General features: G+C 41.3%; 1 protein-coding gene across 1 annotated transcript in view; it reads left to right on the top strand.

Moving 5' to 3' along the window:
• Window positions 1-15,804, top strand: part of LOC145406748 (midasin) — a 489,879-nt gene that overhangs the window by 414,761 nt on the left and 59,314 nt on the right. The window contains exon 29 of the mRNA XM_080277847.1: window positions 3,467-3,710. Coding sequence (XP_080133973.1) covers window positions 3,467-3,710 — 244 coding nt within the window. The remainder of the gene's footprint in view (window positions 1-3,466; window positions 3,711-15,804) is intronic.

The raw sequence follows: 15,804 nt of genomic DNA, 5'->3' as shown, positions 1-15,804 counted from the left end.
TCAACACTGCTGCGCACACTTTCAATACAATCATACAAAACGCAGACAAAAGACACATCCCTAGAGGCAACAGAAAGAGACACAGCCTCAACTTCACACCAGAAATCCAAAGCCTCATCAGACAACGCCACACACTGCGACACTCCCCAACACCCCATACACAAGACACCATACAATAAATACAAGAACTCAACACTCAGATAAACAATAAAATATCAGAACAGCAAACACTAAACTGGAAAAATTACTTCCAAACACTTGACCACAAAACAAACATCAGCAAACTCTACAAAACACTAAACAGCATCACACTTTCCAACAGCAACACCACACAATCACACACTGCCATCACAACAACAGACACCATACCCTCAAACAAACAACAAGCAAACACTCTCATCAATCACTTATCACAAGTCTGCCATCTAAACCCCCATCCCGAAGACCGACGTATCATCCGAAGTAAGAGACAGTTCCCCACAGACCCAGACTACGCACCTTTCACTTACAACCAGATGAAGCACATCATAAACAACCTCAAGCATTCATCTGCCTGTGGACCAGACAACATAGGCAACATTCACCTTAAACACCTAGGACCACAAGGCATACAAGCACTCACCAACATATCAGACCACAGCTACTCACACAACGTAATACCCAACATCTGGAAGCATGGCAATATCATCACTATCCCTAAACCCAACAAAGACCCGACGTTACCCTCCACACATCGCTCCATCACACTCCCCTGCACTCCCTCTAAAGTCACTGAACGACTGGTACTACAACTAGTCACACCTCACATTCCCCTAGCCCAGTCACAACATGGCTTTAGGCCACTACACTCCACAAACACCCTTCTTACAGACCTTACACAGAGAGCTTTTGATGGCATGAATTCAGCTAGGCCACCACCAAGAACACTCCTAGTCACACTAGTCATTAGCAAAGCTTTTGATGCCATCCCCCGCCACAGGCTCACAAACTAAATACTCAACACAAACATGCACAATAACACAAAAAGATGGCTGCTAAACTACTTAGCAGGCAGATGTGCACACGTAACATTTGCCGGTCAGTCTTCTAACATCAGAAACTTAACAAACGGTGTCCCCCAAGGATCTGTTTTGTCCCCTACACTCTTTTACCTATACATGCACGACGTACCCACACCCCACACACCACAGATACACATAGCTTCCTATGCAGATGATATAACACTTACATGTATGCACCAAAACGCAAACACAGCTGCACACATCCTCCAACCATACCTCAACACACTACACGAATGGTTCACCACAAACAGGCTCAAAATAGCCCCAGCCAAAACTACAGTGACTCTTCTCACAAACTGGACAGCAGAACACAGTCACATCCCACACCTCACCATAAACAACACTCCCCTACCACACACACACACACACACACACACACACACAAAATCCTTGGTGTAACAGACAATACATCAATGTCATTTAAACAACACATCACAAACATTAAAAATAAAATAACACCAAGACTCAATGCCTTGAGGTCACTTGCCCACACAACATTCGGACACAACAAAGAAACCACCACCGCAGTATACAAACAATACATATGTTCATTGATGAATTATGCAAGCCCTGCCTGGGCTTCTAACCTCACCAAAACACACTACAACACTCTACAGACCATCTGGAACAAGGCCCTAAAAATAATCACAGGCTGCACAGCTACTACACCCACAGACCACCTACATCAAGAAACCAAAGTCCACAAAGTCAAGGATCACTTAGACATGAGAGGCACCCAGTTTCTTGCTGCATCCTCCACAAACCCACAACATCCACTATATTACATGGCAGCACATCCACCCACACCAAGGAACATCAAAACAACACCCAGCACATGATACCATACACAAATACTGTCATCTCTCCCCTCTCGCTCACCTCAGACCAGCTTCCAGAAGCATATCCACACTCAGATCACGCGCCGCTCCATTCAGTCATTTAAAGACAACACAGCTACATGCACGGCCTCCTGACATCCACACTTTTGAATCCTATCTTCCTCGTGAGGACAGGGTCCACCTGGCCAGGCTGAGATGTGGGCACCATCCAGCCCTCTTAAGCTACCAGAAAAGGCTGGATGACTCCGTCGCTGATGCCTGTCCAGGATGCAACACAGCACCTCATACTACTGTATTAAGCATATTATGGAAGACTGCATTGCACACAATCACCTACACTGACAACACAACATACACTGTTTGAGAGCTCTGTGGGAAAGCCCGGTCTTGGCCATGGCCTTCCTAAGGGACTCGGGCCTGTTCGGCCAGACTGCCTAGGGAACAACCACTATTACTACTACACTGAGCTGCCATGTCTCTACCCATGCATGGCTATGAGAACACAAGTAAGAAGTGCCTAACTGACCTCGGAGCACAAGGGTCAGATTCACTCTACCAGGCAGATGAGCAACACTGGAGCCCCCATACATCATCGCCTCAGGGAATGTCTGGTCATCCAGTCGGCCAGGTGACTTTGACAATTCAGTAGGGAGGTGGACAGCTGCGCGTGCCCGGGAGTGTCGGAGTGATCCGGGCAGCCTGGAGACTTTGACCATCTGGTGAGGAGCCAGACGGCCATATTTGCTCAGGTTGTGGCATATGTGCTCAGGTTGTGGCATATGTGCTCAGGTTGTGGCATATCTGCTCGGGTTGTGGGTCAGGGTCTGTATTTCTCACGCGTGCTTGGGAGCGTCCAAGCGATCCGGGTGGCCTGGGGACTTTGACTGTTTGGTGAGGAACCAAATGGCCATATTTGCTGAGCTTGTGGGTTATGGTCTGTATTACTCGTGTGTGGCTGATAGCATCGAAGTGATCCAGGCAGCCAGGGACTTTGACTGTTCGGTGAAGAGCCACACGGCCATATTTGCTCAGGTTGTGGGTTAGGGTCTATAACCCACGCTCAGGCAGAGAAGCTGGCCGGCCGCCAAATTAGTTTTTTTTATTTGTAGGCCATCCAACCGGCAATGTCAAAATTTTTTTTGTTCATATACAGGCAGATAAATCCGGGTACGGATTTAGTAGAGCCAAGGCCCAGTGGCCGGATACAGAGCGTCCAGATAATCAAGTGATTACTGTAACACGAAGGAGGCTGGCTGGCACCACCAGCCTGCATATTTGCTTAAACATTTTCTTATTTTCTGCAGGAGGGGGTATAGACACAAAGAATACAGTATATTGTTATTTTCAAAAACTGAGCAGGTGATTGGTGGATTGGCAAGATGCTGCTGCCAGTGCCTGCCTTGGAAACAATAAGTACAGTAATTCCCAGCTGGGGGGTGGGGGAGGAATCTGTCTGTCATCAAAACTGTTGGAAAAGTCCCATTGATAATGAGGGTTTATTGTAGATGCAATATTTCTTAAAGCACTTTATTTAGAAAAACGTAAATCCATACAACATTCAAACAGGAGCAGCCAAAAACTGAGACAGGAGGACAGCGTGAGGAGGAAGAAGATGAGAAGCAGGACGAACAGGGTCAGATAGGGGAGCAAACAGAAAACCAAGATGGCACCGGCCAGTCAGAGAGCCGCACGCGGGAAGAAGCACACAAAGGGGAGTCATCTGCCCTCGTCACTGAGACCTCTGCCTGTGACCAGAATGATATGAAGAAGCCTCGCAAGCCAGGTGAAACTGATGAAAACAGGACACTAGGTGAGTCTGATGTCTGGCACCTTACAGCTGTGTATCATGTTTGGTTATTGTTTGTTGCAGTGTTTGAGGTACAGTCGCCCCATCAGGAAGATGTGTTGAAGGCTACCAACATGCTTGAGAATTGATCATAAAATGTACTTACCATAGATGTTTGTATAATAGTGCCTTCTTTTACTTAACTTTCATATACTGTACAAGTAAAGGGAGATTCATCATCATCATCATCATCATTGTGATCCTCATTGTCATCATCATTGTCATCATCATCATCATCACTGTGATCTTCATTGTCATCATTGTCATTCAGACACCATAGGGTGGGTGAAGTAGGGTCCAGAGAGCCATAAAGAACCTGATAAAATGAGACACTAACCAAGTTTTCCCATTGAAAAGGCCACATTCCCATTCAATTACCTTTCATACCCCCAGAATCCTTGTTCCACCTGATATGTCAAAAAATTCTGCATGTAACTTTCACCTATCCAGCAGAGTCAATCAGGGTAAAAAAAAAAAAAAAAAAAAAAAGGGTGCCAAACCCTGATCATACATTTCCCTGCAGAAAATTCTTCCAGCCAACTCGGTTGTTTGTCAGCTCCTTAGTCTCAACGTCTTCCATACATACACTCATTTACCATATCTGCCCACCTACTTCTTGGCTTTCCATGCCTCCTCCCCACCTTTAAACTTGCTCAGGTATTTAATTTTCACCACTACAGTAGTCCCTCCAATATCTGATGTAATAGAGCCAACGACATGTCCGGATAGTGATCCCGTCTGGATATTGGGCCCCAGCCTTCTGGACTTGTACTTATGGACCCTAACTCAGAAAAACACCTATACAACTCCCTCTGAACATGCATAGCACCTATTTAAGACCCAATTCACACCAATAAGGGACATAAAAGACTGAAATAAATGCAAAAGAACCATAAAATGAGGTTTTTGAGGTAGGTTTCATTTTTGTTTCGTTTTTAAAGGCTCCAACATGCATGCATGTGTCGGCCTTGGTCACCTAATGGCGGCTCTCCACGCTGCACGATCCATTGCAGCCTCCCTGTTCAGTCCCTTAACCCTGAGGTCACACTTAATGACCTCGTCCCATGTCTTTCTTGGTCTACTCCTCATAACCCCACTCCCAATATTAACACTTCTCACCTTCCTCACCCAATTATCATCCCCCATCCTCTCCACATGTCCAAACCATCTCAATCTACCCCTCCTCATCACAACATCAATACACTCCAGTCCCATCCTACCTCTCAACTCTTCCATCGTAAACCCAGCCCCTCCAGGCCTTGGACACAGGGATGCACTGCACATCCACCTAATCATTGTCATTTCTGTACGTCTGAACCGGCGAATATCTTCCTCCTTCACTGCCCAGGTCGCACTACCATACAGCATTACACTACTAACACACGAGCGAACAGCCACAGCGAACAGACGTGTCTTGACTGCTCCCAGGCCAAGGCTCAGCCACCTCTGCAAACCTCAAGTAGTTTTCAGGAATTATGTTTGTCCTGTCTCCTATGGTCTTGTTTTCAGTTTAAAATATTGTAAGTTGATATAGACTTCCAAAAATGTAAAGATTTATTGGCAAGAGTATACATGAATGTTTGTAGTATTTTCGGTAACAGCTGTTTTGGTACTGTAAGTTGTAACCAACCTCAATCATGGCTGAAAATGTAAACACGGAGGGACTCGAATTTCTAGGATTTGATAGAAATACTAATGTCATGGATCTGGTTAAAACATTGATTATGAGGATTAGTGAACTTGAAAAGAAAGTGGAGAATCTAGTGTTAAAAGATACGTCTGAGAATACGGAGATTACTATACAGAGTCTGATTCAGTCTAATGAGACGGCGAATAAAGAGATAAGAAATTTGAAGCGCGAAAATATTGAATTGAGGAGAAAACTAGAAGAGAGTACTAATAAAACAGAGAAGGTGAGCAGTGTATTGGAAGAGCATAAGGCAAAGTGGGCACACACAGAAGAAGAACAGAAAGAAGTGGTCAGCTTAAGAGAAATCATCCAAGAAGAAAGAGAAATGAACAAGATAAAATTGGAAGAAAATGTAGTGAAAATACTGAAGAAAAAAGAGAAAATAGTGAGAGAAACTGTAGAAAGGAATAGATGCATGGTAATATTTGGAAACAGGGAGGAGGAAGAGATGGTTAGAAACGTGAGACTCGAGAAAGACACGAACCTGGTAAGAGGAATATTAGGTAAGATTTATCCCGAAGGAGACAAGTGGTAAAAGAAATTGAAGAAGTAAGGAGAATAGGGCCTTATAAGAAAGGGGAAACAAGACCAATGAGAGTCAAGTTGTCAGCAGAAAGTGTAGTAGATGATATACTTAAAGTGACTTGGAAATTAAGCAAAGAGGCAGGGATGGAAAATATTATAAGAAAAGATTTGAATGAAGAAGAGAGAGAAGTTTTAAAATCATTGAAGGAAGAAGTAAAGGAATAAAATTATAGGAGGACAGAGGAGGAATGTAATACTTTTTTTTGGAGAGTAATGGATATGAAAGTAAGGAAGTGGTATTTAAGGAAACAGAAGTGAAGGAAACTAAGGGGGATGGCTGTGAAAGATCAGAAGTTGAGGAAGTGGTGCTGATGGAGAGTAAGAGAGAAGAGGGTATAAAAAACATCAAAAATAATTTGAAGGTGATATATACTAATGTTGATGGTTTCATATCGACAAGGATCGAAATTAATGATTTCTTGAGAGAACATGAACCTGATGTCATGTGCTTTGTAGAGACCAAATTAAGAGAAGATATTGATGTTCATTAGGGAGATGGTAAATACAAACTGTGGAGAAAAGACAGAAAAGAAAAAAAGGGAAGAGGAGTGATGATAGCAGTGAAGAACAACATAAATGTAGATACTGTGGAATTGGGAGAAGTCAGGGCTGAAGTGATATATATGAAATTAGAAACTGGAGAGAATGTTAAGAGAGATATGGCGGTAGTGTATGTTCTCCCAAAGACGAGAGCATGGAATGATGATGAATACAAGGAGATGTCAGATATGGGTAGCTATTTACAAAAAATAATTGAGAAAAGCAATAATATAATTTTGGTGGGTGACGAATTGTAAAGAGGTGAACTGAGAGGACTGGTACTCGGTAGGCGGCGAGGATTCATGGGGCACTATGTTGTTAAATATAATAATGAATAATGTGATGACGTAATGGGTCAAAGAAGAGACATGGTTTCGAGGTGCGGACACACCAGCAAGGTTAGATTTACTGTTTACCAAAGAACCCGATGTAATAGAATCATTGAAATATCTCTGTCCTTTAGGAAAAAGTGATCATGTGGTCATTGAGTTCCAGATGTTAATAGGGAACGTCGAGCCAAGAGACGAGCTTCATAGACAGGGAAGATACAACTTTGGGAAAGCAAATTTTACAGGATTGAGAAACTTTTTTGAAAATGTGGATTGGAGAAAATTCAGAGAAACAAAAGAGATACAGAGGAAGTGGGATATCTTTCTAGACCTCTATAATTTGGGAGTGGAAAAATTTGTACCAAGAGTAAGAGGGAAAGAAAACAGGAAAAAAGAGTGGTTTAATAGAAGGTGTATGATAGCAAAAAAAGAGAGAGATAAGGTGTGGAACAATTGAAGAAAGAGAGGTAACAACAGAACAAAGGAAGAATATAAAAGAATTAGAAATGAATACAGAAGAATACCTAGAGAAGAAGAAAGGAATTTTGAAAAAGGTATACAGTAATAGACTAATGCAAGGATGAACCCAAACTGTTTTATAGATTTGTTAATGGCAAACTGAAACAAAAGGAAGGAATCACCAGACTGAAAGTAAAAGGAGAGGTCTATAAAGATGCAGCAATGCAAGCTGAAATGAACAAATGTTTCCAGTTTCCACTAATGAAAAAGAGTTTGTGGAAGGGGAGGGAGTGATTAGAAATGTACCGGTGATAAAAGATATAAAAGTGGAGGTACAGGAAGTGTATAAATTACTGGAAACTCAAGATGTAAGGAAAGCCCCAGGACCTGATGGAATTTCTAATTGGGTACTGAAGGAGTGCAGAGAACAACTGGCAGATAAAATTCACAGTTTAATCGTGTGTTCTCTGGATGAGGGGAAAGTGCCACAAGAATGGAAGAGGGCAAATGTGGTACCAATTTATAAGGGAGGAAACAGGGAAGAACCCCTGAATAATAGACCAGTGTCTCTAACCAGCATGGTCGCAAAATTGTGTGAGAGAATCCTGAAAGACAGATGGATAAAATATCTAGAAGAGATGAATGTTTTGGCTGAATGTCAGTTTGGATTCAGAAGTGTTTCTAACTTGTTGAGCTTTTACTCAAGAGCGATTGACGTGGTACAGGAGAGAGATGATTGGGTGGATTGTGTGTACTTAGAGAAGGCCTTTGACAGGTACCTCATAAGAGACTAATGTGGAAACTAGAATATATAGGAGGACTGAAGGGGAAACTTCTGGAATGGATGAGAGACTTTGAGAGAGACAGACAAATGAGGACAGTAATAAAGGATAGGATGTCTGGATGGAGGGAAGTAACAAATGGAGTCCCTCAAGGCTCGGTGTTGGCGCCAGTAATGTTCCTGATTTATGTAAATGATATGGTAGATGGAGTGAACAGTCATGCAAGTCTGTTTGCTGATGATGTAAAGATCTTGTGGAAGGTAGAGGTTGAGGAGGATTGTAAAATACTGCAGGAGGATTTGGATAGGATACATGATTGGAGCCGGATGTGGGAAATGAATTTAATGTAAAGAAATGTAAAATATTGGGAATGGGAAAAAGTACCAGGAGGCCATCACTGAATTATTTGTTGGGTAATGAATTAATCACAAAAATGAGAGAAGAGAAAGATTTGGGAGTGCTGGTCCAAGATAGTTTGTCACCAGAAAAGCACATTAACAAGATAATTGGAGAGACTTATAAACTCTTGACTAACATAAGAGTAGCATTTCATTATATGGATGAGGAGATGATGACAAAATTAATAGTGGCCATGATCCGCCCCAGGTTAGAATATGCAGCGGTAGTGTGGTCCCCACACAAAATGAAAGATATAAACAAGATTGAGAGAATACAAAGAACAGCAACCAAGATGGTCCCCAGTCTGGCAGACCTGTCATACAGAGAGAGGCTGGAAAAGCTGGATTTGCCTTCCTTAGAGGAAAGGAGAAAGAGGGGAGACATGATTGCGGTGTTCAGGACCATGGTGGGAGTAGATAAAATTGACAAAGAAGATCTGTTTGTATGGGATAAGAGAGTAACAAGAGTAGACGGAATGAAATTGAAAAAGTCAAGCTGCTTGAAGGATATCAATAAATATAGCTTTCCTTATAGAAGTATAGACTTATGGAATAGCCTGGACAGAGAGATCGTCCAGTCTAAAAACTTAAACAAGTTTAAAGCTAAATTTGACTTACTGAGAAACAGCGACGGAAACCCACGAGCATAGTACATTCCGTGTATATCACAATTAGTTATATTAGGTAAATACTTAAATATTTGGAACGACTTAGACAAAGAGGTGGTGCATGAGAAAAACATTCATGTGTGTAAAGGTAGACTTGATAAATGTGGATATGGAGACAGGACAACACGAGCATTGCTCAATTCCTGTATACTACAAATAGGTAAATACACACACACACACACACACACACACACACACACACACACACACACACACACACACACACACACACACACCAAAATTGGTCAAAGATTCAGCAGATATCAGTAAATCTGTAGTAAGCATTGGTATAGAGGAGGAAGAAATAAAAAACAAGATTATGAGAGACAAGAAGGAGATGGCAAATATAATGAGCATATTGAAGGAAGTATCAGAGGAAATCTGTAGTAATGACATAGAGGAACACAAAAGGCTAGGGAAATATAAGAAAAATAAGTCAAGGCCCCTTAAAGTAACCTTCCAGAGTATACAGTAAACACTGTGGAGGAGATACAAAAAAATGCAAGCAGACTTATGGAAAAAGAGGAATTCAAAAATGTATGGATAAAAAGATGCCTAAATCAAGAGGAACTGGGATTACTAAAAGAGAAGAGGGAGGACACAAAACAAAGAATGAGGAGAGATCAGAGGAAGAGAAAAACACATTTTTTTTACAAAGTAATTGGATTGCAGGTATGAAAGTGGTAGATAACCAGGAGTGAATAAAAATGAGGACGGTAGTAGACCTAAGTCATGACAAGTATGTAAACAAGATGATTAAGTTGATGTACCCTGTTGTAGATGGAATGGTATCAAAATTATTAGAGAAGAATGATTACATCAGAGAAAATGAACCACATATAATATGCCTGACTGAAACAAAATTAACATCAAGGATATCAAATGATACTCTAAACTTTGAGGAATACAATATATGGAGAACATATAGGAACTTAAAAAAAGAAGGAATTATAATATCAACAAAGAAAAATCTGCAAGTCAAAGAAATAAAACTAGATATACCCTCAGAAGTAGAACTGATTGCAGTAGAGATTAACACATCTGAAGGGAAAGTAATTGTGGCAGATTTATACACGCCAACCAAATCTAACACTTGGGAAAGAGGCAAATATGAAGACCTGGCAGAGAGTACAATTCAAAGTTTAAGAGCATTACTACATAGAATGGAGGAGAAATCTGAAAGAATTATACTAACTGGAGATTTCAGTACAAATATAAATTGGAATACTTTACATATAAAAAGCCAGGAAAGCTGTTGGAACCAAAAGCTCCTGGACCTTGTGCAGGACTTTTTCCTAACACAATATGTAAAGGAAAGCACCAGAAAAAGAGGACTTGATGTACCATCAGTACTAGATCTTATATTTACTAGGCAAGAAAATTATATTGACAATATTATGTATCACCCTCCATTCGGCAAAAGCGACCATGCAGTATTAAATTGCAACTTCAGATTGCATATGACATAGTTACCAGAAATGAGAGTTACAAAAAGAGCCTTAACTACAAGAAAGGCAACGATCGTGACCTAAAGAAATACATCTTAGAAACTGATTGGGAAAAAGAGCTTAGAGGACAAGATTTAAATGTTGTATATAGAAAATAGTGTGAACTTTATGAAATAGGAGTCCAGAAGTACATCCCTGAGCACAAAGAAACAGAAATGAAAATAAAGAAATGGTTTAATAAAGAATGTAAAAAATCAAAAGAAAAAAAAAAGAGACTCGCTGTGGAATAGATACAGAAGACGCAATAGTGAGAGTGCATATAACAACTATAAACAGGCAAGAAATGAATACACAAGAATAAGGAGAGAAGCCCCAAAACAGTTTGAGAACATCATAAATAAAAGTAGTGATCAACCGAAGCTATTTTATAGCTATATCTGAAGCAAAACCAAAGTAAAAGATAAAATACAATCCATTATGGATGAAGGGATCATCTATACACAAGAGAAAGACATTAGTAAAGCACTAAATAAGAATTTCCAGTCAGTGTTTACAGAAGAAAATAATTTTGAGAGGGATGATATGGAACATGCATGCCCAAACATATTACTGGATTTACAAATATCACAAAAAGAAGTACAGGAGGAGCTAAGTAAATTAGACAAAGGAAAAGCAAATGGTCCAGATGAAATTTCGTGTTGGGTGCTACATGAATGTGCAGGGGAGTTAAATAGACCATAATCTTTAATTTTCAAGGAATCCTTGGTTCAAGGTAAACTACCTGATATTTGGAAGAAAGCAAACATTGTTCCCTTATTCAAGAAAGGGAATAGACAAAATCCCCTTAACTGCCGACCAGTATCATTAACCAGTGTTGTAAGGACTGGACAAAGGACTTGGTAATGGCAACATGGAATGTAAGAGGAGCGAATGATGAGGTGAAAGAGAGAGATTGTCCAGGTGCTTGAGGGTGCGAAAGTGGATGTATGTGGAGTAACTGAAACAAAATGGGGAAGAGAAAGTGTTAGAGAATGAGAGTATGGATGGGGTATATGTGCAGGAGTAGGTGAGAATGAGAGGGCAAAGGAAGGAGTATGTATAGTTGTGAGTAAAAGATGGAAGAAGAGCATAAGACAGTATGGATCACTTGGGTCAAGGATTGTGTGGGTAAAGTTGAAAGTTGGAATACAAATGTGGTCAATTGTGTGTGTGTATGCGCCAATGCAAGATCGTGCTAGCAGAGTGAGAGAAGAGTTCTGGACAGATGTGGAAGTGTGCATGGAAAAGTTTGGAAGGAATGAGAGAGTGTTTTTGATCGGTGATATGAATGGTAAAGTAGGGAATGTGAAGGTGGATGGAATAATTGGTGAGTGGGGTGTGCCTGCTGAGGTAGATGAGAATGGGAGTGTGTTAGTGGACATTTGTGCTGGGAGGGGGTTGGTGATAGCCAATACCCTTTTCAGGCATAAAATGATCCATAGGTATACATGGCGAGTGATGAGAAGGGTGGGTGGTGAACTAAATGAAAGGAAGACAATGATTGATTATATGTGTATGGATAAAAGGATGCGAAGATGTATAATGGATGCAAGAGCTTATAGAGGTTGGGGGAGTGGACTTTCTGACCACTACTTGGTGGTGGCCAGAATTAGGATCCAAGTAAGATGGAAAAATAGAAGAAGGGAAAGACGAGAGGAAGTAGTAGTTGCAAGGAGAGTGGAAAGGTTACAAGAGGATGAGAAAAAGGCAGAGTATAAGAGAGAAGTGGAGGAATGATTGGGCAAATATGAATTGGAGCAGATGGGGGACGTGGAAGGTGTGTGCAGGATATTTACAGAAGAAATATGTGCAGCATGTGATGTGGTGTGTGGGAGGAAGAGAAGACAGAGGGGGGTGCAAGGAACAGCGTGGTGGACTGAAGAGGTGAGACAGGCTGTGGCACAAAAGAAGAAAGCATACAATGAATGGATGAGAAATAGGGGCGTGGAAGAAGTTGAGAGGCGGAAGAGAGAGTTGTATGTAGAAAGAAAGAAAGAGAGGTGAAAAGATTAGTAAGAGAGAGTAAGAAGAGAGTGGATGAGGAATTTGGAAGGAGTTTGAGTGTAAAGTGGGGGGACTGTAAGAAAATGTTCTGGAAAGAGGTGAAGAGAGTAAGACAGGGTGGAAGTGAGGTTAGCAGGGGAGTGAAAGATAAAAATGGTAGATTACTAGTGGAGAAGGGAGAAAAAGTGAGCAGATGGAGAGAACACTGTAAGGAATTGTTGAACATACAGGATGGAAGTAATGCAAGTATAAGTGGCTGGGGAATGGCTGGGAGAAGGAAGGAGGTGAGAAGACAGGAAGAAATCAGTAGGATAGAAGTTGTGGAAGCAGTGAAGAAAGTTAAGTTGGGGAAAGCCCCAGGAATTGATGTAGTGTCTGGTGAAATGCTGAAGCATGGGGGAGAGATAGTAGTAGAATGGATGTGGAAGATGTGCAGATTGGCCTCGGAGGAAGGTAAAGTCCCGGAGGATTGGAAGTCAGGTATAATTATTCCCTTGTACAAAGGAAAAGGGAAAAAGAAGTGTGTGGTAATCATTGGGGCATTTGTCTTCTTATTATAATAGGAAAAGTGTATGTTAGGATACTTATTGACAGTTAGAGAAAGAACAGAGGAATTAGTTGGAGAAGAACAGGGAGGCTTTAGGAAGGGAAGAGGTTGTGTAGATCAGATATTCATTCTTAGATCTTCAGTGGAAAAGTTTCTGGAGAAGGGAAAGAAGTTGTATGCGGCTTTCATGGATTTGGAGAAAGCATATGACAGGGTGGATAGACAAGGATTGTGGAAAGTATTAAGAATATATGGAGTAGATGGGAAGTTGTTGAGTGCTGTGAAGAGTATGTATGATGGTGCTAAGGCTGCAGTGCATGTGGATGGTGAACTAAGTGAATTTTTCTCATTGAAGGCTGGGTTGAAACAAGGATGTGTCATGTCTCCATGGTTGTTCAATCTGTACATGGATGGGGTAATAAAAGATGTAGAAGGTAGGGTAGTGGATGTTGGAGTGGCCCTGGTGAGAGGGGATAATGTTTGGAAACCCCTATACTGTTGTTTGCAGATGATACTGTGTTGTTGAGTGAAGACGAAGGGGAGCTGCAAGGCTTGGTGGATGAGTTTGGGAGAGTGTGTAAGAAACGGAATCTAACGGTGAATGTAGGGAAGTGTAAAGTGATGATCTTTGGGAGACGTCAAGTCAGTGAATGTACAGCGAGGTTGGATGGTGAGGAATTGGAAAATATGAGTACGTTTAAGTACTTGGGTAGTGTGATGAGTAAGGATGGAGGTTTGGAAGATGAAGTGCTCGAAAGGGTACAGCAGAGAAGAAAGGTTGCTGGTTCTTTGAAAGCAGTGATAAGAAACAGGGAAGTGAGCATGGAAGTGAAAAAGTTACTACATGACAGTATTGTGATACCAACTCTAATGTATGGAAGTGAAGCTTGGACATTGTTGGAAGGACACAAGTCAAGAGTGAGAGCAGTGGAAATGAGTTATTTAAGAGGAGCCTGTGGAGTCACATGGAGAGACAGGCTGACGAATGAGGATATAAAAGAGCGTTGTGGTGTTGATGTGGATGTGATAGGAAGCGTCATGAGGAACACACTGAGGTGGTTTGGCCATGTGGAGAGGATGGAGGGTTAAAGACTGACGAAGAGAGTGTATGTGAGTGAGGTGGAGGGGGGAAGAGGGAGGGGGAGGCTGAGGATGAGATGGAGGGATGGGGTGGAGAGGTATATGAGAGAGGGGGGTGTGAGTTGGGAGCGGGGCAGGGACTCCACTTGTTACTTCCCTCCATCCAGACATCCTATCCTTTATTACTGTTCTCATTTGTCTGTCTCTCAAAAAGTCTCTCATCCATTCCAGAAGTTTCCCCTTCAGTCCTCCTATATATTCTAGTTTCCACATTAGTCTCTTATGAGGTACCTTGTCAAAGGCCTTCTCTAAGTCTAAGTACACACAATCCACCCAACCATCTCTCTCCTGTACCACGTCAATCGCTCTTGAGTAAAAGCTCAACAAGTTAGAAACACATGACCTTCCACTTCTGAATCCAAACTGACATTCAGCCAAAATATTCATCTCTTCCAGATATTTTATCCATCTATCTTTCAGGATTCTCTCACACAATTTTGCAACCATGCTGGTTAGAGACACTGGTCTATAATTCAGGGGTTCTTCCCTGTTTCCTCCCTTGTAAATTGGTACCACATTTGCCCTCTTCCATTCTTGTGGCACTTTCCCCTCTTCCAGTGAGCATACGATTAAACTGTGAATTTTATCCGCCAGTTGTTCTCTGCATTCCTTCAGTACCCATTTAGGAATTCCATCAGGTCCTGGGGCTTTCCTTACATCTTGAGTTTCCAGTAATTTATACACTTCCTGTACCTCCACTTTTATATCTTATATCACCGGAACATTTCTAATCACTCCCTCCCCTTCCACAAGCTCCTTTTCTTTAGTGAAAACTGACTGGAAACGTTTGTTCATTATTTCTCCTTGCATTGCCGCATCCTTAAAGACCTCTCCTTCTACTTTCAGTTTGGTGATTCCTTCCTTTTGTTTCAGTTTGCCATTAACAAATCAATAAAACAGTTTGGGTTCATCCTTGCATTTGTCTATTATACCTTTTTCAAAATTCCATTCTTCTTCTCTATGTATTCTTGTGTATTCATTTCTTGTTCTTTTATATTCTTCCTTTGTTCTGTTGTTACCTCTCTTTCTCCAGTTGTTCCACGCCTTATCTCTCTCTTTTTTTGCTATCATACACCTTCTATTAAACCACTCTTTTTTCCTGTTTTCTTTCCCTCTTACTCTTGGTACAAATTTTTCCACTCCCAAATTATAGAGGTCTAGAAATATATCCCACTTCCTCTGTATCTCTCTTGTTTCTCTGAATTTTCTCCAATCCGCATTTTCAAAAAAGTTTCTCAATCCTGTAAAATTTGCTTTCCCAAAGTTGTATCTTCCCTGTCTATGAAGCTCGTCTCTTGGCTCGACGTTCCCTATTAACATCTGGAACTCATTGACCACATGATCACTTTTTCCTAAAGGACAGAGATATTTCAATTATTCTGTTACATCGGGTTCTTTGGTGAACAGTAAATCTAACCTTGCTGGTGTG

This window comes from Coenobita brevimanus, chromosome 71 (genome assembly GCF_032717465.1).
Source record: "Coenobita brevimanus isolate Jiangsu-jjx chromosome 71, ASM3271746v2, whole genome shotgun sequence".
Lineage (NCBI taxonomy): Eukaryota > Metazoa > Arthropoda > Malacostraca > Decapoda > Coenobitidae > Coenobita > Coenobita brevimanus.
The sequence above is the reverse complement of the archived record's forward strand: the minus strand, read 5'-3'. Positions and strand labels throughout refer to the sequence as shown.